Source organism: Mesoplodon bidens (genome assembly GCF_964165515.1).
Source record: "Mesoplodon bidens genome assembly, chromosome: 10".
NCBI lineage: Eukaryota > Metazoa > Chordata > Mammalia > Artiodactyla > Ziphiidae > Mesoplodon > Mesoplodon bidens.
The window spans coordinates 81725144-81747512 of NC_138172.1; the positions used below are offsets into that span (position 1 = coordinate 81725144).

At 46.7% G+C, this 22369-nt stretch overlaps 1 protein-coding gene across 1 annotated transcript in view; it reads right to left on the minus strand.

Annotated features, from left to right (window-relative positions):
- Positions 1-4453: 4453 nt before the first annotated feature.
- Positions 4454-22369, minus strand: part of ELOVL5 (ELOVL fatty acid elongase 5) — a 66166-nt gene continuing 48250 nt past the window's right edge. Inside the window, exons 4-8 of the mRNA XM_081247755.1 lie at positions 12862-12939; positions 11880-12051; positions 10081-10205; positions 7784-7918; positions 4454-6315 (exon numbers count right to left, since the gene is read on the minus strand). Of these exons, the coding sequence (XP_081103881.1) occupies positions 6172-6315; positions 7784-7918; positions 10081-10205; positions 11880-12051; positions 12862-12939 (654 nt within the window). The 3' untranslated portion in view covers positions 4454-6171. The remainder of the gene's footprint in view (positions 6316-7783; positions 7919-10080; positions 10206-11879; positions 12052-12861; positions 12940-22369) is intronic.

Genomic DNA, 22369 nt, shown 5'->3' on the forward strand with positions numbered 1-22369 from the left:
GAATCACATCTCTGCCTTTAACCTCAGCCATCTGTCACACACCCACAGCGCTCTTCACAGTTGAGGAAACTGAGGTTCCGGAAAGTGAGGTGACTTGTTTGCGGTCCCACAGTCAACAGCAAAGCCTGTATTCTAACATGTACTCGGTGCTGGACCACTTCCAGCAGACAGGGGCACTGCTTGTGGCCTAAGACACTGTGCCCGTATCCCATCACACCCAGTTCTAAAATAAGGATGGGGTTCAGGACCTAGCTTGGGGCCGTCACTTTCCTCTTCTGGAGTCCTGAGGAAAGCTAGACTTGGATCCTCTCTGCTCCCTTGTGTGGGCATGGCCCGACTTTGGGCCTTGGTCTTAAAATATATTTTACCAGGGGGGCTGGCTCTGCGTGAGCGGCACTGCAGGGTGAGCAGGCAGGCGGGGTTTGGTCACCCCAAGTCACGTGGCCTTACAAAGGACGGACCACCTCGGCACTTCACGAGGGGGCACAGGAGACACGAGGTTGCTGGAGCCTGGTGTTGATGGTTTGCTACAAATAGGTAGCTGTTTCATCGGGAAGGTGGTCAAGGGGAAGGCACACAACTTGCTAAAAAGTGCTAGCTTGGTTGAAACACTGTGAAACTCAACCATCAAGGGAAATCCACATCTACACCCATTATTTGAATAAAGAATGCCAGTAGTAATAGGTATCGATATAATCACTTAAGAATTTTTTGTTTACACGCCAACATGGACTCCTACCCCCGATCCATACCCTTGGGTGCCCCAAGTTGGGTTCGGAGGAATTTTCAGAAGGGCTGAGGCCCCTTTGAGTCTGCCCCATCTGATAAATGACTCCCACCAGTTTATAACTAAGACACGAGTGCCAATTCTTGCTGCAGTCACCCTTGGAGAAGCGGAGGAGGTCATCTGGGCAGGAGGCATAGCTACAGATGATTCTTTCAAGGCTAATTACTAGGAAGCAAGGAAGGAAGGCAGGCGTAATTCCAGAGAAAGAGCCCTGGGAACTCGGAGCAACATTCTACACACTTGATCAATAGGAACACCCAAATTACGTACTCTTTCCACTTTACCTCTTATTTTAAAAATAAGCAGTTTCTCCCACACATCCAATAGTTCAGTGAAATGTGTTGTGTCTCACTGTCCCAGCCTTCTACTCGTTTGCTGTATTTGTTTTCTGAACTTGGAATGCTGTCTCCCCGGCAACCTTCAGCCACCACCTATAGAAATCCAAGTCATCTTTGAAGGCTCAGATTGCAGGAGCTCTCCTTAATCACCTTGCTAGAAGAATTCTCTCTCCCTGGCCTCTTTATGATTTGTGTCAATCTCATGCTCTCACCACAAACCACCCTGTGTGGGAGTCATCTGTGTGTATGGTTTTTTTTTTTTTTGCGGTACGCGGGCCTCTCACTGTTGTGGCCTCTCCCGTTGCGGAGCACAGGCTCCGGACGCGCAGGCTCAGCGGCCATGGCTCACGGGCCCAGCCGCTCCGCGGCAATGTGGGATCTTCCTGGACCGGGGCACGAACCCGTGTCCCCTGCATTGGCAGGCGGACTCTCAACCACTGCGCCACCAGGGAAGCCCCTGTGCGTATGTTTGATCCCAGTCTAACAAAGGCTCCTTTGGGGACTGAAGTCTTTTCTCATGGATCCCTGTCTGCCCAATACACCTCACTCAGTCCTCTGCACCAGGCGCTCTCCCAGTGAACCAGACGGTCAACACAAAAAACATACACGGGCAACAGATGGGATGGTGAGCACCCTTCAGGAGAGTCTGAATGATCTGAGAAAGGGGACAGCCACTGACCACCATGATTGGCTGGCTCTCTGCCACCACTACATCACCAGTTACTGGGTCCTACTCTGCCTGTTCCTACAACTTCTGCCCCGGAGCCCAAGCTGTCTTCCACAAGCTGGGTGCAAACTATAGCAAACGTCAGCCTGGGAACTTTCTCGCTTTGGGTGAGTGCCATAAATATGTTGGAAAGGAGAGAAAATGAAGCTTACAAAAATGTCAAGGACGACAAAGATGAGTTTTAAATCTATGTCTGGAATGAGATGTAGAGGCTGGTGATGCAATGCTATGAAAGCAAAAAGCAAACTAAGGCAACCACTCTTTTGCTGCCATCTTCCTTCTCCATAGAAGACAAGATTCTCCAAATTAATATTGAAGAGGAGAAGCTGCTTAGTATTGAAATCTCCGACTGACATGGGGATAGTGGGAGACACCTGTTTAAAATCAGTTCACATGAAATACACTGTGTCTGCGGATGGAATCGCAGAACTGCTGTCAGGGATCTGGAGGAATAATGCACCAGACCAGAGACTGATGAACCTGTCCTGTTTTCCCAAGAGGAAATAAAGCAGATTCCAGAAATTCTGACAAAATCTGGAATAACATAGCTATACACGTTTTGACTCCCAACAATTGCTGGTTTCTTTTCAACTCATGCATTCATTTATTTAGTATGCGTTGGGTCTTCGTTGCTGCGTGCGGGCTTTCTCTAGTTGCGGCGAGCGGGGGCTTCTCATTGCGGTGGCTTCTCTTGTTGCGGAGCACGGGCTCTAGGCGCGCGGGCTTCAGTAGTTGTGGCACGTGGGCTCAGTAGTTGTGGCGCACGGGGTTAGTTGCTCCGCAGCATGTGGGATCTTCCCAGACCGGGGCTCGAACCTGTGTCCCCTGCATTGGCAGGCGGATTCCTAACCACTGCGCCACCAGGGAAGCCCCTTCTTTTCAACTCTTGATTTAACCCAAGTAACTTCCTCTCCTTTTTGATAGGATTGTTAGAGCAACTAATCAAGGAAGTAACAGTAAAACAACAGCTGCTCCTTTAAAGAGACCAGCTAGGCGGACTGAGGTAGCAGCTAACACCAGAGTTCACTCTGTGCTGGATGTGGTTCCAAGAGCTTTGTATACATTAATCTATTTAATCCTCATAATGACCCTGTAATGTAGGTACTAACATTATTGCAAGTTGACAGATGGGAACACTGAGGCGAAGTTAAAGCAATTTGCCTAAAGATCATACAGATAGGATTCTAACCAGGCAGTGTGGCCCCCAAGCTGCACTTCCCACATTAGGCTACACTGCCTTTCCTATAAATGGCAAGGCTGCTCAAGAGGGGAAGTGGGAATCCTCCCTTTTCCATACGGGTGTGTGAACTTGCCCTTCCACTTCCATACAGGAGAGAGCAAAGGGTGGGAACACGTCGGGCCTTGCTCAGCCCACTCACTTCTCTGAGGGGAGGAGGGTGTCTTTTTGGTTGCCAGGATTGGGAGATACTGCTGAGCAGGTAAGGTCATCAGGGCAGAACCTGACACTGCAAGGGAGCTTGTAGTCGAAGGTGGGTAAATTCCAGGACTGATATTCAAAATATTTTAATAATCAGTTCATCACCAGACCAACAGACCGGGGGCAGCCACAAACCACTGGTGTGCCAGTGCCGACCGTGGTACGTCAACAGGGTCAGCAACCAGGGTATTCACAGAGCCCTACTGTGGTCTTCGTATCACCAACCAGTCTTCTCAGTGACAGATGAGCTATTCTGGTTTCCACCAGTCTGGTTTTTTTGACGTCTTTTCAATTCGTTCTGGACCCAGAGGGGAAGGACAAGGATATAAGTAATCATCACCATCAAACCCCAAAGTCCTCTGCATGTTTCAGATGATATCCCTCATACTAAATTCAGTTTCTGATGATATTTTTAAGGTGATGTTGACAAACCAGAACACACTCAAAGCCAGGGTCATGCCTGCACTGGGGACTCTGTGGTATGAAGTGGAGGGAAAGGAAGAGGGGCTGTCCGTGTCCTCATTTCCATCGTGGATGTGGACTGACCTGGTAAGTCAGAATGGGGGAGGCTTGGGGGCCAGGGCCTGGGACGTGAAATGGTCTTTGGCAAAGAATGTGACACAGGTGGGCCCTCATTACTCTACAGTAGGGGTCAGGGAACTATGGCCACAGGCCTTCAGTTTTGCAAATAAAGTTCTACTGGAACACAGCCACGCCCACCCACTTAACGTATTACCTGTGACTGCTTTGGAGCTCTATACGAAAGGCAGCTGAACAGTGTAGACAGAGACAGTGTGGACTGCAAAGCCTAAAACATGTACTATCTGGCTCTTTACAGAAAGAATGTGCAGACCTCTGGTCTAGATCTAGGAAAGTAACTCCAATAGCCTGGGGCAGGGAGGGAGGAAGGAAAAAGGAGTGGACTTCCAGCTGGGGCCTTTACTGGGGAAACTGGGAAAGGCTTAGAGAAAGGAATTGGGGTTCAGCCACCACCATGTCTTACGATGTGGGGATCCCTCCTCCTGTGAGCTGAGCCACAATATAACCTTCCAAACTGAATTAGTTACATCTATTTGGGTGAGTTCCTAGATGGTGAAGAAAGCGGATTTTTCTCCAGTCATTCAGAATTAGCAGCATATAAACAATGTAAAACTAAGCACAGGTAATCAAAAACATTTTAATGATTAATGTTGAGACATTATTTAACATTGTGGGTATATCCAGATGAGCTAAAGCACACTTTGACAGCACACTATTGAATGTTATACTTTCTGTATTGAAATATGTAAAGACATTTGCAAACTAGTACCTAGGAAGACACACATTTACAAATACACACATTCTAGATTTGATAAGGTAAATGTAAACAGATGCTGTGACTCCTTCCAAACAGAAATCCCACAAGACTAATTAAGAGAACCAACTGGCTCCCTATAATATGAATGTGCAAAATTAAAGCATGATAAACTGATATTTACATAAATATCAAACCAACAATTCGTTCATACATTGTCAGTGACCTTCTCAGATGTGTCACGAGTGGTTCAGTGAATGTTTTTTTCCTCCAAGGGAGAAGGTATTCAGAGGCTAAGTTCCAACACTTTAAAATGACACACACAACAGTCCTTATCTGTTTGACCACTGCCTCTAGGGTATGAGACATGATTTTATGATAAGCAGTCTTATTTTTAAACAAGTATTTCTAAACAAATCTTTAGATTTGAAGCAGGGTAAAAAAAGTACAGGTGCTATTAGATTTACATTAAACAAACCATCTCTATCGAGTCCCCCAGTTCTCTCACGCTGCAGCTATCTGTTTAATTTTACCTTACATTTTTCTAAGGTCCTTTCCCCACCTTTAATTCCTTTTGGTAAGCTAGGCACATTTTCAAAGGAAGTTTGTGTCAAAACAAATAGTACAGAAATCAACCCAAATTTGGACCCTGGCAACCAGTTCCCCACTGCTCATCTATGGGGCTCTGTCAAATGGTAAACATTTAATCATCTCTCTTGAAAAGTATAAATCTTCTCTCACAACTGGAAAGCAAAATGGGCTTTGTTTCCTGTATAAAAACACTTAGCAATTCTGAAATTTAAAACGGCCTGCTCATCCTACACACGTCCTAAAATCCCGAAGACAAAGAATATATATTTTAAGTTTCATCAAGACTGCTTTAGAACCCCCCCTCCCTTTTTACATTATTAATAGTGGCACTCAAAATAAAAAAATAAGATCTGTTAAAAAGTTAAACTGACTGTTCCACTAGATTTGAACCTGCCTGATTTAAAGCCGATATTACAAAACTGAAGGTGCCGATTTCACATGTACAAGTCACTGGAAACTATGTGTCACACGATAGTTTCATAAATCATGGTCTTTGATTTTTCTGAACAGAGCTATTAGAAATGAGTAAAAACTTGAAACATACCCTAATTTAAACTAATAACGCTTTGGGCCCCGTTTTTTAACTTTTAAGGCATGTGTGTTTCTCTACTGTAACACCATTATACAAATTTACAATCACATGCATGATCTACAGTTAAAAAAAAAGTGTGGATTACAGTGTTATTAAATTGTGAATCACAATTCAGCACCTATCATGTTATAACTAATAAGGCAACAGCAGTGTCGTGTACTACAACAACACGCCCTCCGCAGTCTAGCGCAGGGGTCGGTGAGAGCCCAGAAATGTTAAAAATCTTATGCCTACTTGGGTAATCTGTCTACATTTTCTAGGGGTTTGGAACTGATGGAAGAGGTCCTACGTGAGTCACACTATTGTAGGCCGACTAGTTACAGCAGCTGTTAACGAGCATTGGGCACAATTCATTTGTGCTTCCAATCAGACGACGTGGTTCAGAGGCTGTCAACCCTCGGGCCTCAGTCCTTACGCTGCTTCCTCGGCTTCACATTGTTTTCCAGAGAAGAAAAGCTGCTGGTGTGGCCGTTCACGGCTGTCACGGAGCCGTTCTGGTGGTCCTTCTGGTGTTCTCTCCTCCGGGAGGCCCCCTTCTTGCTGTAGGTCTGCAAGGCATACGGGCAGATGGGAACCACGGTGGGGGCCCAGCTGCATCCCTAACGTTAGAGCCTTCGGGGACCCGTGCTATCACATCAAGAAGCAACGTCTGTTGCGGTCAAGCGACCAGGAAAACGTGTTTTTGCCACTGGTTTCAATCACTCTTCCATTGTTTGAGGCTCAGCCTGGGTAAGTTCAGTGAGTCACAGGCTCACTGTGTCAGTGTTATTTGAGAGTCAGACAGAAAACACAATTGACACTTCACTCAGCTCTGCCCTTCCACGCTGTCACTCACATCCTCTGCCTTCAAAACTGCCTCATGGCTTCAGCAACTATTTCGTCCCTTTATGTACAAAGCGCTCTGCCACGAGGGCAGTCAAAACAGGTGTGGCTTCAGCTTCCTCGGGCCCTATCCTTTTTTTTTTTTTTTTTTGCGGTACGCGGGCCTCCCACTGTCGTGGCCTCTCCCGTTGCGGAGAACAGGCTCCGGGCGCGCAGGCTCAGCGGCCATGGCTCACGGGCCCAGCCGCTCTGCGGCAATGTGGGATCCTCCCGGACCGGGGCACGAACCCGCGTCCCCTGCATCGGCAGGCGGACTCTCAACCACTGCGCCACCAGGGAAGCCTGGGCCCTATCTTTTAACCTCCCTCATACCTGGTGACTGCCCCAAAGTGTAGCATGAACCACCAGCCCAGCAACATGTGAATGCAACTCAAAGCCGCCACCCCAGGTGTGTCTGGGGACAGGTGTCTGTCTGCGTGGGGCGCAGGGAGGGCAAACATGCTGCTCTGCCCCCTCCCCACCCCCGGGGGGGGAGGGATGCTCAGTGTGACCCGGCTTTACTCCCTCTGTCCTTGCTCCTGACCACCCCCTATATGCCTGCCCAGAACCAGGCCCTGCCCATGGAGCACGAACACACGAGCCCCAGGGGTGACGGGACACAGGGGAGTCAACAGTGGCCACAAAAGGTCAGGCTCCCCTGTAGGTAATCTGCCCTAAACAGACCCTTCCACGAGCAAAAACCTACATCACATCATGCACTTGGGAACGACCCGCACCCCCAAACCTGAGCAGCGGGGAGAGAAAGTGTAAGAAAACCAGGACGAAAGGCTGATTTCTGTCTATAGCTGGGGTCTGTGATGGAAATTTCTTCAGACATTTAATGAAGCCCCAAAGTTTAGGGCAGTGGGGCTGAGGGACATGGGGTTGAGACTCACCTATGGCGGGTCTGCAGTGGCCACGAGGGAAGCGGTACGGGGCCTGCTGGACAGCTCTGCTTTCCCACAGGGACCCCGAGCCTCCCTCATCGAAGACCTGGAACTCCAGAAGCCTGGACAGACTTCAGTACCTCCTCCTGCATTGGCAGTGACCCCCACCCCAGCCCCACCAAGGCAGGGGCTCCCCATTAAAGGAACGAATGAGGGCCTTGGCTGCAAGGACCCCAAATCTCAACCGCCACAGAAGAGTGAGATTTACCTGAATATAGAAGTTTGTGAAGAGGGTAATCAGAGAAATCATGTATCCAATCTGGAAATACAACCAACCAAGAGGGAAGGCGCACGGCCAGATGACCCCGCAGCTGGTCTGGATGATGGTCAGCACAAACTGTAGCTGTTGGGGGAGGAGACACAGCTGAGCACGTGGCCATGGCCCAGCGTCAAGGCATCCGCCAGATGGGCGCTCTACCCCGCACCCCCAAGTTTGGGAAGGAACACTTATTAACTTTTCTGTAGGTGCAGAGGTCATTTCAAAAACACGGTGCATATGCTAAACGTACCCAAACTCGTTATACATCTGAATGGGTCCTATGTATACACTCCTCCCCTTCCAACTACTGAAACCATCTTCTCTAAAGCTTGGGGAATAGCCAGCAACACTGCGTTGTATATTTGGAAGTTGCTGAGGGTAGATTTCACAACAGATACATATATCAAATCATTACGTTGTACACCTTAAACTTACACAAGACTACATGTGAATTATATCTCAATGAAGCTGGAGGGAAAAATGGAAAACGTGTTTAAAAAACCTAACACACACACACACACACACACACACACACACACACACACACACACACACTTCAGGAATACAGTATAGGAGATGCAAGAGTTTTGGTTTTTATTTTCTTTGTAGAGGAAGGATGGGTGTGGGGTGTATGTTTAGAGGGACCAGGGACCTCACTACAGGACGTGCAATCCCACGGGACACTTTCCTCATCCTTATCCGTGGACCTTCTGGTTTGGTGAAGGCTGAGGCTGGCAGCCAGACTTATACTCTGATTGGCATATAATGTTAATTCCCTAGATTATTTCTGACAAGTCAATCTTGAGAAGCAGGGGAAGGGCCTGGGGAAATGGGGAGAAGGGGCTAAGATAAGGCGTGGCTGCTGCTTCCTTTAAGGAGTAACAGCGGAGGGCAGGGCTCTGCCCACTGGATTTCGGGCCCACCTTTCAGTCCCTCCATGTAGGGAACTGTTTTTTGGTTTTGTTTGTTTCCTTTTTTAAGGTTAAGTATTCTAGACTGAGAAGAAACTGTAAGTGGTGTGTAGAATAAATCTAGGCGAACTGGGTGCGATCTTCTACCTCAAAGGGCAGAGCCTAATGGGAGACCAACTCTCCACGCAGCTCTAAATTCTGCTTCTGCAGAGCCACGCTGCGTGGAGCACATCGATCTCTGCGTCACTTCTCAAGTGTAACAAGGAGGCTGAAGAACAATTATCCTTCCTCACAGGTGGGTAAGGAGAAAATTAACATGGACTGTCCAGCCGCTGGCAAAGAGATGATAACGAAATGCCAAACACATAAGCAGCTCAGGAGGTCTCCTCAGATTTTTTTTTTCCCCAGGTTATCTTTCAATATTGAAAAATCGCAATTGACATGGAGGGATATGAATCAGCTTGGTTTCCTTAGAAAAAAATGTACCAATAAGGCAAGGCCAGGGCCAAGAGTTTAATATCTAATATCGACAGGTTAGCTAGCTCTGGCCTATTGCCCCCATGTCCTCATCTATAAAAAAATAGGGGTAATAACACGAAATCAGGCTACTGGGACAATCCATGTAAAACTGCTTACTTGACATGAGAGCCTGGCACGTCAGGATTTTACTGTGAGTAGTAATAGTGTTAATAATTAGTTTACGAAAGAAATCAGGAAGGGAGAAAAATGGGGTGTATAATATACTGACAGCTGAGGAAAGCTTCAAGAAGGACAGTGGGAAATAACCACCAAGTGCAAACAGCTGCTGGCTGGCCCTGGCACGTGGGCCCAGGAAGGGGGCCGTCACCTGAGGCACAGCAGTGCCATCCTCACCACCACACAGGCTGAGAGGTCGCCCGGCACCTGCACCCTTGCTGCCTAATAAGCTAGCACGCCGGGCTCATGATCCTCCCAGCAAATCCTGGAAACACAGATACACAGATTTCACCTTGGATTTGGGTTCTAATTAGAAGACATGTGCACACACATAGGCTCTGTGCACAAACTCAGAACAAATGGCTGAACCTGAAGTCAGAGAGTTAGATTTAATCCTTGTTCCGCAATCCAACTAGCTGCACGCTCAGAGGCACGGTCTCTCCATCGACTGAAATGAACACGATTCCCTGCTCTGCCCACTTCAAGGAGTTTAACTGGACCGAGAGAGAGAGGATGGGAAAGCCACATCTTAGGTACTAGTAAACAACAATGAAGCCAGGAGGGCAGCAAGAGCACCCCAGGAAGAGCTTGGCGTTCCCCAGGTGGCAAGTCGTGGGGGAAAGAGGCCACGTCACTCACCAGCTGCCCCTGCGTGATGTACTTCTTCCACCAGAGGTATGGCCTCATGGAAGGGATGGACGACAGACCGTAGTACGAGTACATGAGGACGTGGATGAAGCTGTTAAGTGTGGCACCAAAATAAGCTGCAGGAACAGAGGGAATTGGGGAGGAGGATGCCTCAATGTTTCATATGTAATAGGTCACAAATAAAATCCAAGATTCCTTTTAAATCAAAAAAAAAAAAAAGTGTTTTTGAACAGGGGCTAGCAGACACCACGGCAGCAATCTGGCACTGCACGGGCATGCAATCAGAATTCAATTTCCACCCAGGGAAGGCAGTCGTCATGATGCTTTAAGCCCAGGGTCTGTTGCAGCTACCAGGTGGGCATCCAGCACAGGAGTCAGGAGACCACCTGCCCCACTCTGGCACCTAAAGGTTTTGCTGCCAGGCCCCCAGTGACTCCCAGAGGCAGCTGCCCAAGTGCCTCTGATTGCTGCGTTGAAGACGTGGGGAAGACAGCCGACGGGCGGTACGTTCAAAGCTGGCCGTCTCTACACATTTGCTGAGGTCTGGAGAGGTCTTTGAAATCACCTCCTAATTATTCCCCAGGACTGCAGTGCGGAGGCCATATATTCTTATCAATAATAGAGTCCAGAGCCTCGTTCCTTAGTGATGAGAGACCCATTATTTATGTCTTAATTTATAATTTCCAGTAGGACCAGCAGGTCTTTTTTCAGACTCTCCGCCCTCTGCCCCCACAGTAAGCAATCAAGCAAAGCTACCAGCTTTCCCCCGTGTGCGGTCAGACACACCAGGCTGGGCTATGACAGTAACTGGCCACGTGACCTTGGACAAGTCACGTCCATTCTCTGGTTGTTTCTCATCGGCCAGGTGGGGCTGGTGATGATCTGTCATCCTGTGGGATCTTTGACATTTAAAGTCCTCTTCTAATGTGGGGAGGTGCCGTTTCTATTAGAAAGTTAAGTCAGGTAACTCACGGCCATGAGGTGTGAGTTCTACCAACCCTTCTTTTGTCTCAGGGTTCTCCCAAACTGGAAGGAGCTGTACTTGGAAAGTCCTTTCTGGTTCTAAAATCCTCTATGTGAATCCTGGTGGGCCAAGTTAATCAAGGGTGGTGCTATCCTGGGGAAAAACATATGTGAATAGACTCAAGGGGTCCTGGTCAAAATCTGTTGGTGATGGATGACAGGAATTTTGACTGGGACATGTTAGAACTCCTGGGCTGAAACTGACGGGGACAACTTAAATCTCTGGAAATTATAGGACAGGCCACAAGCGGTCCACATCCTTCTTAGAGAATTTACTTCAAATGTTGGTGCTTGTCACAGAAGCTGCTCAGCTAAACACGCTTCAGGAAGGCGAGGGTCACTATATCAGAGTATGTGCAGACTCCCTGAGGTACTACAGCTAAAGCTTGTTCTCTGGTGCCCACTCCATGGTGTGATTCCATCTTCCTGGTCTGTCCCTGTCAGTCAAACATCTTCCAAATTATAGGGGAACAAGGATCAGGAACAATCTGGAATAGAGAACTCTGTCCTGATTTCTTCATGTGCCCCAGGCTGGGAATCTGGTCTTTCCCTCATCTTGCCAAGTCAGCACAGGATGTGCACCAAACTAGAAAAAGGTTCTGTCAGCTTGCTGAGAGCACAGGCCACGCAGACTATCATTAAAGGCAACCCGGACACCACGTTCAAAGGCTTGACCTAGATATCTACAGAAACAACACCTTTTCTCAAAGCCTTAGTTTCAACTCAGCCTTTCCGCTCACACCTGTCCCCAGAGATGCCAGACTCACAGTGGCCACAGGGGACCCAGTTCATCACGAACCACCAGATGTTGAGCATGGAGGCGTGGTGGTACACATGCAGGACTGTGACCTGGTGGTTGTTCTTGCGCAGGATGAAGAAGAAGGTGTCCATGAACTCAATGAGCTTGGAGAAGTAGTACCACCAGAGCACGCGGATGATCTAGGAGGAAGAGGCCATCAGCGTCTTCCGGGTTCTGCGCTCAACCCCAGGATCCCACCGCCCCCCACCGCCCCCCGCCGACTGGCCCCGCCAAAGCCAGTCTCTCTGCAGTGCCTTCACAACCAGAACACCGGGGGCTGGGTGGGGGGCTGGGTGGAGTGAAGGCAGGGAAAGCTCTCAAAGGTCCACCAACCCCTTTCAAGACTCTAACAGATCCCTGCTGGCCTCCTGTTCCCTCTGGAAGGAGCCTACAGAGCCATCGCAGGAAGAAAACCACATGAAAGGAACTTCTGCTTTCAGGAGCTGGTGTGGGGCAGGTGACAGACACAAGGCAAAGGAAGAAAGGAATCAGGGTATCCAGTGCCAGGTTCTGCCCAATTAAACGTGCCACACGGGGTCTCTAAGGAAATGACTGCCACGCTGAGGGTAGACTGCAGCGTTTTGTTAAAAACAAAACCCAAAAAACTCGCCAGAGTGGAAGCTGGAATCGGCAGACCACACCCAGAGACCACTTAGAGGAATGATTAGAACACTTAAGACATCCTTCCGATCCTGTTTATATAAATAGAGCACAAATACTGATAAATGCATGCACATTTTTTTCCCTGGAAGCTGTTAACAGGACTTACTTTTTGCAGAGAGGGAGATTTTAGTTTCCAATCTATACTTTTCATGCTGCTTAAGTTCTCATACCATGTGCACATAATGCTTTTAAAGTTCTTTAAAAAATGTCCACAGGGATTACCTGGACAGCCATCTTGTCTTTTGAACAATTTAGTTATTAAAAAAAAAAAAAAAAAAAGACAATACCTTCATGTCTGCTTCTCCTCCACTGCGTGTGCCCTGACAGAAGAAGTTGTACTGGCCTTCCCATACTCCCGTCACTAACTGGAAAAAAAAAGAAAAAGGGAAAAAGCAAATCACCAACAAAATAAGAACCAGGAGAAGCCCTATTCAATTAAAGTTCATTAATTTGGGAATCTGTGCAGACTGACCTTGGGCTGTGCTGAGGCAAGTTTGCTCCAGGCAAAAAACCATAATGACAAGGGAGTGTGAACCAAGGGGGCTTTAAATGACTAGGGACTCAATGTCACAAGGGGCAGGCCCTGCTTTGCCAGGCTGCCTCTCTCCAGAACCCTCAGTTCCCCTGGGCCCGTCACAGGCACCTCGCCAATCCCGAGGCCCAAGTTTTCCAATCATAGGCTTGGGTCCTGCCCTGCCACGGCCTCAGGGGAAACCACAGGCTTTTCTCAAACCTGACTGTGTAGGACCAGAATCACCTCAAGGGCACAGTGAAAGGCAGATTGCTAGGGAGTGTTTCTGGTCTGGCAGGTCTGGGGTGGGGCCCAAGAATTCCTACTTCTAGCAGGTTCCCAGGTGATCCTGATGCGCAAGCCTGGGGCAACCGAGTCCAGCCTGAGCCTCTTCACTGTTTTCCGCTGCTGTGTCATCTCCGGATCCATGAGTGAGACCTCTGCGAGCTGAGGAACTGTGCCCATGCCTCAGAACTCACCTGCAGCAGAGGAGGCACTGTGGTGGCACAGCAAGGACCCTGGACTTGGGGTGCAGAGCTGCAGGGTTGCCAGTTCTCCATGAGGGCCTCAGCTGCCTCACCCACACGTGAGGATGACGCCCGGCTACGGGGAGACCTAAGGACCTGATCCAACGGTCCAGAGGGAAGGTGTGATTTGACCACCCTGTGCGTGTCCACTATGTTTCAGCCAGCCAGACACCCACGAGATGCGCCTTTCTCCATGGAGACCGCAGCTCACCACCTCCTCCTGAAGCCTCGGCATCCTCAACTGTTCCCGGTGGCTCTCCCTCTGGTAGTCAAGTGGGGCCATGGGAGGAGAAACGTCAGGTGGTCTGTCTTGTCGTGCTTGAGCTCATCTGGGGAGCCAACACAAGGAGCCGGCCACTGGGCCCCAAGTGTGGTTCTCAACGTGTTCCCCAGTCCAGCTGCGTCAGCATCACGTGGGAACTCAAAAGACATGCAAATACCTGAGCCCTACCTGGAGCTTCAGAGCCAAAACCCTAGAGAATCCAATCCTGTGGTCCCGATGCAGCAACACCACCACCCAGGAGTTAGCTAGAAATATAAAATCTCAGGCCCAACCCCAGACCCACTGAATCAGAAATTTCTGGGTGTGAAGCTCCGCGGTGTGAAAACAGGTTGTTTCACAGGTGATTTTTTATGCCGCTGATGTTTGAGAACTGTTAAGCTGTGGTTCCCATTCCAGCTGTAGGACAGGCTCACCGGGGGAACTTTTAAAAATTGCTAATGCCTGGTGTCCCCCAGACCATTAAAGCAGAAGCTTGCAAGGCAATTCCAGTGTGAAACTAGGAGTGGGAACCACTGGTTTCATGCTACCTGATTCACGTAAGAAACGGTTCACCTACCAGCGCTGCACGGAAGATGTAACCGAGACACAGGACTTTAGAACCTCGCACTGACCACCTTCCCCTACACTGTCCTCCAACAGAGTTTGGCTGGGGGGAGGGTGGCGGCACACAGATGCCCTCAGGGAACATCAACTGATCGCAAGGGTCTGAAGACAAACAAAGTTCCACCCTCAGAGACAAAAGTCAGCACACTCAACACCCTGCTTCAATCTGGTTTTCCTTCTACTAACTTCTTTAAGAGCTAACATGGTTTTTGCGGCCAAAGACCAGCCCATCGTTTTATGATGAAAAGAACCCAGGATTAGGGAGCAGAAGTACCAGGGCTAGTTAGCCACCTGGGACATGCCAGCTAATTCCCTTAGGCCTTGGTCATTCTTTACTGTAAGCAGAAGAGGCTGGATTAAATTATTTCCAAAGGTTCTGTTTTAATTTTCTACAGTTACTAAGTTAAGATTTTTTTGAAAACAGACCACACATAAACGACACTATACTATCTTTGAAAAACCAGACCCATAGGTAATTTATTGGAAGGTGTATTATCTTTCTGGTCGTCCCCTTTCTCAAGTCATGCCAGTTAAGCACACTGCATGCAGACCTATCAGAAGTCCCAACAATCAAGATACAAAGTCTGAGTCTAAAGTGGACTGCGTGTGTGTGCGTGTGTGCCTGTGCTGGGGTGGAAACCTGAGGGAAGAGAGGTGTCATCTTGGCACAATGTTCTTTGCTACCCTTCCTTCTGTGCCATGAGGGTGCTGATAAATTTTCTTCTGTGGCTGGAGGGTACAGGGAAAGAACTTTCTGGAACTCCACTGGGTTAAAGGATGGAGATAAAGAAGCCTAGATCACAGGTGTGAGTCTTTCCCAGGTGACATACATGCTCCAAGTGCAAAATCTGTTTCCCTTGTAGAAAGTCCCACCCCTTGAGCCCAGCTGGCTGTTTCATGATTCCGTGTTTCTGGTCCCAGAAGCAACTAGGAGAGACAGTGTGAAGACTTCAAAGCAAACTCGTCACCACTTCTGGGCATCCCCTCTAAGCACATCTGCTTTTGCCCCTTGGCAGTAAAAAAAGGGGAAACAACTTTCAAAAACGCCAGAAGAGAATGTAAAATCTTTGTTCACAGAAGCCTTTCCTTAAAAACAGAAACTTGTAGTTCTTTTACATCACCAATGGGAGGGAGGGAGCACAAAAAATACTATGAAACAGCAAACCATGCCTGTTCCTTTATTTATGAAAACAAATGGCAGCTCTTTAGGCCTCATTTTCCTCACTCTTCAAACAGGATAAAAACAATAACTCTGGCCTGTTCAGGCTGCCGTGAGACGTTAACAAGATGTGTGTAATGCTCACCTCACCCAACCTGGTATAGAGGATAAGCACAGCAACTGTTAGAAATGACCATTACTTTATACTTTTCAACTGCAATGCTCTCTGCACCCATGGACCCCCATCTCCAGCTCTCAAAATCTTATTCATCTTTCAAAGGTCAGCTAAAATTTTATTGTTTTTCATGATTGACCCCTTGAGCACTCCAGCTGAAGCCAGTCTCCTGCCTCTGACCCTAGGTGCCGTGACTTACACCTATTTGCTCACATAGGTGTAAGACCCGTCACCGGCTCTGTCTGAAGCTCCTCTGTAAGCTCTCAGAGGTTGTGGCTGCATATCTGCAACCACAGAATCCATCACGGGGGTGGGGGGAGATGGAACGGGGACTCGTACATAAGAGATGCTGAACAAATATTTGCTCAATAACAACAAACGAAGTGTTCAAGGTGCTGCTTCTTGCCCCTTAAATCTAGGCCCAATGTTTTATTTGCAGGGGAAAAAAAAAGTTTCTGTTCACAAGATGAAAACCAGTCCTCATCAAATGTCATACTGGTGACATGGAGTTTAATTCTTAAATATCCTTGTCTTCAAAGGCATAGGATATGTAACACATGAGGATCAAGCACCCGAGTTCAAGTTTATTCACCTAAGCTTCTCAGCCACCCTCCGTACAAGTGGCCAGTATCAGGGTCCTGCTCTCTCCATTCCCATCAGAAAAAAAACAGCATGTCTGAGTAACAGACCCCGGAGGCTCTCAGCCAAGGCCTGGCCTTCCCTCCAGCCTGAGAGGAGCGCCTCAGAGGAGACAGTGCTCTCGCCAGGCCTGGCTTCCCTCCAAGAGCTGCTCTGGGCAGCTCAACACTGTAGCCCCAGGGAGGGCCCAGGAGGTGGGACCAAAGGGGAGGCACTGGAAGTGAGGGCAGGGCTCTACCTTGACTTCTGCAGGTCACCCCGAGAGGGCAGGTCCGTGCTCCAGCGGAAAAGCAGGCCAGAGCGAGCAGCTGGCCACTACTTCCCCAGCTCCGGATCCCACCGGCCACTCCAAGAGCAACCGAGGGAGCACTAAGTACCCTACACCTGGCTTTTCCCCAGTAACCAAGACACACACAGCACCGCTGTGAACCACCACTCCTTCTCTGGAGTAAAGCAAACTTCAATTAGGCCATGGGCGTGTGCAGAGCTATAATTAAAGCCTCGCTAGAAGCTTTCTTCTCTCCTTATGAGACAAATTCAATAACAAAAGTGGTTTCATGCATCTTTTCACTTAAAGAAGAAAACTGAGGTGAATATCACAGCTGGGTCTGGACGATGCAGTTCACGGAGTGATTCATCTCTAGTTGATTGTCTAGGTGAGAGTTGACTTTTCTCATCTAACACCACAATTTAACCACAAATGTATACCCTACAGCATGATAACCACTTCCACGGCACTTTCTGTAATGCCACCAAAGCATCTCAAGAAACAAGATCATTTGAAACACTTTAAGCAGAAGAATGTCATCCTGTGTGGCCCTTATCAGTCACTCACCCCCAAAACGCAAGATGTCAGAGCAGTAAGGTGACCGCTTTCCAAAAGGGGCTAATGGATTTAGTGATGAGGGTTTGATGAGCTGTGTGGTTATTTCCCCCTAAGCAGAAATGGAATGAAAGTTAACCGGAACAGGCACTATCCATGCTGAAATTCAACCATCCCAGGACCCGAGGGACTTTGCTAAAATAAGCAACACCACCAAAAGTGTGTGAGGCTGACATCTTCCCAGATTTGACTGGTCCTGTGGGCATCTACAAGTGTGTATTTTTTAGAACCGGTACAAGTTCATGTTTTTATTAAGGAAACAGAGACGAGTAGTGATATGGCTGGTCCAAAGTCACACAGCTTCTCGGTGGCACTGCTGGGACCAGTCCCTAGGAATGCTGACTCTTGGTCCAAATGCAATGTCTCTAACAGCACTTCCAAGCTCCTCTGACCTTCTTGGTCTGTTTTTGTGTCTTTGGTAAGAACACAATGGAGATACTCTATTCATGAAGAATTCTATGGAAAAGCAGACCTTTCACTGCATCTTTATCTTCAGCAGATGTTTGGTTTCAAATGAACCATCAGCTACTCCCAAATTAAAAGTACCTCTTTCTCCAAGGTTTAGCTGGCCAATATTGGCAGTGCCATTATGGAACAGGGTTAAGTCAAAGCATGTGGTTTTGAATTTCAAATCTTTCCTGTCCAGAGCAGAAGGATGCCCATTAAGATAATTTCATACCCGTGACCTCCCAAAGTGTTTTTTTCCACTGAGGCCCAGGAACCCCTTGGGTTACAGCTGACTGCAATACTCTTGGTTACGTCATAAGGACAGGCTCTGTACACTAGAGAAGGCTTCAGAACAAAGCACAAAGAAACAGCTTGTCCTCAGCCCAGCCTGACACAGGTATGTCTGGCATTCTTCCCTCAACCCTGGGCCCTGTCCACTTACACTGGCAGTCCTTTTCTCTCACTATTCAGCCTCCTGAGAGGTGGTTTCTGGTAAGTTGCTTCCACATACCCCACAAGAAACACTCATTTTATATTTTATGGGACCGGCTGGGAGAGAAAACTCAACCTGAGGCTCAGTGTTCTGAGGCAGTGACGCACAATGGCCTGAAGCACAGACTCGAATCCCAGGTCCACCCGGGGCTTTGCCTCTGCAGAAAGGGGACAGTGATGAACAGTGAGTGAACCCAGTACCTGGCATAAGGCAGGCACTATATATATAAGTCTTTGCTATGACTCTACACAAATGTCTGCTCTTTCTGCCCCAGTGCTTGAAGGCTCGTGACTAGGTCTGCACTGCGGCTGCTCCTACTGTATACAGAAGCCCCACCAGAGCATCCTCTGCAGAATTTAAAGAGAGACCTCCAGCTTACCTACTGACTCCTGCTTTACAAACTGAGTCTGCTTTAGTTGAGGATTTGTAGACTGGTTCCTTGTTACACCAGCTGTAAGGCTCAGTTACCAATGTCTGTAGGGTCAGTTTAGAGGAGTCAGGCTTGGCTCTGGACCAAAGCCAAAGCTTCCTCTCTACTGGAAGGCATCCCTTCCCTGTCCCCTGGGAGTGTGGCTGAGGGGAAGGCTGTCTGTCAGAAGGCTGAATCCTTCTCTCCATCTTCCCACTGCAGGCATTCCCTCAGGGCAGTGCCAGGTAAATGGACAGGCAGGTAACTGAGGCGCTGCTTCTCCCTGAGAGAAGCTTCTTTCTGAGCAAGGAGTTTCAGTGGTAAGGGAACTGTGAGTGAGAAGTGTTTTAGGCAATAGTTGGGCCTTTCCTATAAGTATTAATCTCACCAGAGTTTCAACCTCTGTTCAATGGGGAAAGGCAGAATAGTACTAAATGTCTTTTTCAAAGTATTTTGGGAAACAAAATCATTTCTAAATAAAATTCAGTAATTACTTGCCAGGTCTCTTAAGTGTTTTTCCAAATCCTATTTTTTTCCACAATAACATATCTATTTTAAGAAAGCCTGAAGGGAAAGAAAAACAAGACTGTTTAGAATATAATGTCTCCAGAGCAACTGCTCTGCAGCTCTATCGAGGACCTTCAAAGCCAGAGCCGGGGAGGCAGTGCTGACAGCACCGGCGCCACAATCCCAGAGGGAGCGGAAAGCACCAGCAAGACACCCTCCCCGTCCAATGCTCAACTTCTCTTATCCTCTGCATAAAGCAGCATCGGAAATCTTCAAGAGAAGATTCAAAGAAAAAAACCACTGACGTCTGGTCCTGGCAAGGCAACAAACCGCGCGAAAGCTGCACCACCTCCCCACCGTTAACACAAGGCAGAAATGCTACATGAAACGCCAAAAAAACTCCAACACCACTGATGCCTAACTGTAAGGTGAGGCTTCCCTTAAAAAAATAAGTCAGAAAAGAGGAAGTGAGCTTACATTCAAGTTCTTTTAAAAATCTCTTTTATTTGGGGCAGACACGTTTACCTGAGATGACCCCAGCAATACTAGCTTGGGATGCTTACATGGGATACCCAACAAACTGTCCTGTTTTTGTTTTTAAAAAAGGTAAAGAGGGGCTTCCCTGGTGGTGCAGTGGTTGAGAGTCCGTCTGCCGATGCAGGGGACACAGGTTCATGCCCCGGTCCAGGAAGATCCCACGTGCCACGGAGCGGCTGCGCCCGTGAGCCATGGTCGCTGAGCCTGCATGTCCGGAGCCTGTGCTCCGCAACGGGAGAGGCCACAACAGTGAGAGGCCCGCATAGCATAAAAAAAAAAAAAAAAGGTAAAGAAATTTAACATAGGGTCTTCCCTGGCAGTCCAGTGGTTAAGACTCTGTGCTTCCAATGCAGGGGACGTGGGTTCGATCCCTGGTCGGGAAACTAAGATCCCACATGCTGTGCAGTGTGGCCAAAAGAAACAAAAAAAATTAACATTGATATAATAATTATTCCCAGAGGCATGACCTCACAGATATAGTTGGAAGAAAATTTTTTAAAGGATATTTTCAAATAGCGATACAGCAAATGGTTAAGTTTGAGATCATAGTTGTATCTAACTAGGAAAAAAACTAACATTTCCATGTTATGAAGTGAAAAAAAGAACAAGCAGTGAATTTTTAGAAATAAAAAATGTATAGTAACTGAAACTAAAAATGGCTGAAAGAGCAAATTAGACACCACTGAAAATACGAGTGAATTAGAGGAATGCAGGAGAGACATAAAGATGCAAAAAACACGAGAGAGAATACGTAGGGGTGAGAATGTCCAACACACGTCTAATAGGAGCTCCAGCCAGAGCTGGTGAAGGAGGAGGAAGCATCGAGGATATGATGCCTGACGACTTTCCCAAATTCAGAAACACAGAAATTCTCAGCTTGGATGCACACAGTCCTGAGTGAGATAAATAAAAGTGGATTACTATCTAGGCACACTCTGTTTCATTCTTAAACAATTTTAGAAATATCTGGAAAAAAAAAGACTACCTACAAAATGAACAAAAATGGGAGTGCGGCAGACTTCTCTGAAATAAATCTGCAAAGTGCTGGGGGAAAATAACTGCTAATTTAGAATTCTGCGCCCTGCTAAAATACTATTCAAGCATAAAGTCACATAAATGATGCTCAAACAGAGACTGAGTTTACCCTTCCCAGAAAAGGAACTACTTCAGAAGAAAACTGAACCTCAAAGGAAAGAATGGATTTCACAAATGAACAGTGTGCAAAGAAAATCAGTAAGCACAGACTGTAATGATGACTGTTTAGGACCTCAGAAAGAGGTGGAATGAAACACCTGCCAACAATAACATGGAAGATGGGGGAATCAGAGCCCAAATCTTCTACGGTCCTTGTATTGTTCAGGAGTAGAAACAGTAATTCTCTTTAGACTTCATTAAGTCAAGGGTGCATGTTAAAAACTTATAGGTAATTACTAAATAATAGAATAACTTTTAAATCAGTAAAATGAAAAAAAAAATGCAACAGAAAGCAGGAAAGGAATAAAAAAAGCGCAAAGAAAACATACAAACACACACACACACACACACACACACACACACACACAAAAAGGTGATAGAAATTATTCCAATATAACGATTATACTAAATGAAAATGGATTAAAATTTCCCCACTAAAAGACAAGAGAGTGTCAAGATTCAGTCATTAACTCCTAAGTGTATACCTGGCCTAAATAAATAAATAAATAAAATTTGCACGCAGGGACATGTCCAATAACATTCAATGCAACATTGTTTCTGTTTGTTTGGGGAGGAAGGTTTCTGATCAAGAAAAAAACACACTTTTAAATTCCTTCTTAACTGCAAAAGCCTTTTACCTCAAATGCCAGCATATACATTTATTTCTAGCTAGTAAGGCACATGAGAATTGCTGCTTTGGAGAATAACTATGAAAATAATACAATTTTGTTTCTGTAATACATTAAAAAATGCAAAACGAGTGAAGTTTCTGCAAAGGAGAAAGATAGTGTTGGGAGAGAATTCTCCAAGGATCTCAATGCAAAATTGTTACATTGGAAATAACGTACATGTCCATCCAAAGAAAAATGGCATAATAAACTCTTAACACTGAAATAATACAGAGAAGTTAAAACTAATGAAATGAAATCCATAAGATTCAACATATATTCTCAAAATATAATGCTGACTGAAAAAGCTATTTGATAAAGAGTATAAACTGTACACCATTTATGTAAGTTAAAAAAATTGTCTCAGAATATTCTGTAAGTTGTCACATATACATACATGTCTAGTAAAAGTATAAAAGCATATCCAGAAAAGAAACGAACTTCAGAAGAAAGTTAAATCTGTGAAGGGGCTGTGCTTTAGATGCATTTTTGTCATGTTTTCCTTTTTAAACAAAAAATTCAAACCAGTAATGTCAATACTTGTTAGGTACATAGATAAATATATTTCTATGATTTTATTTTCCATATTCTGAAGTAGTTTTAGACTTACAATTTTAAGTAAAAATTGCAAAGGTAAAGAAAAAATAAGTTTTGAATCTATGCCAATTCAGATCACCTATCGAGTTAGCTATCAATCATTCTCTAAAATTACATTTTAAATGTTCTGAATGTTTGATTCATTTCACTGAATTTTCTCACA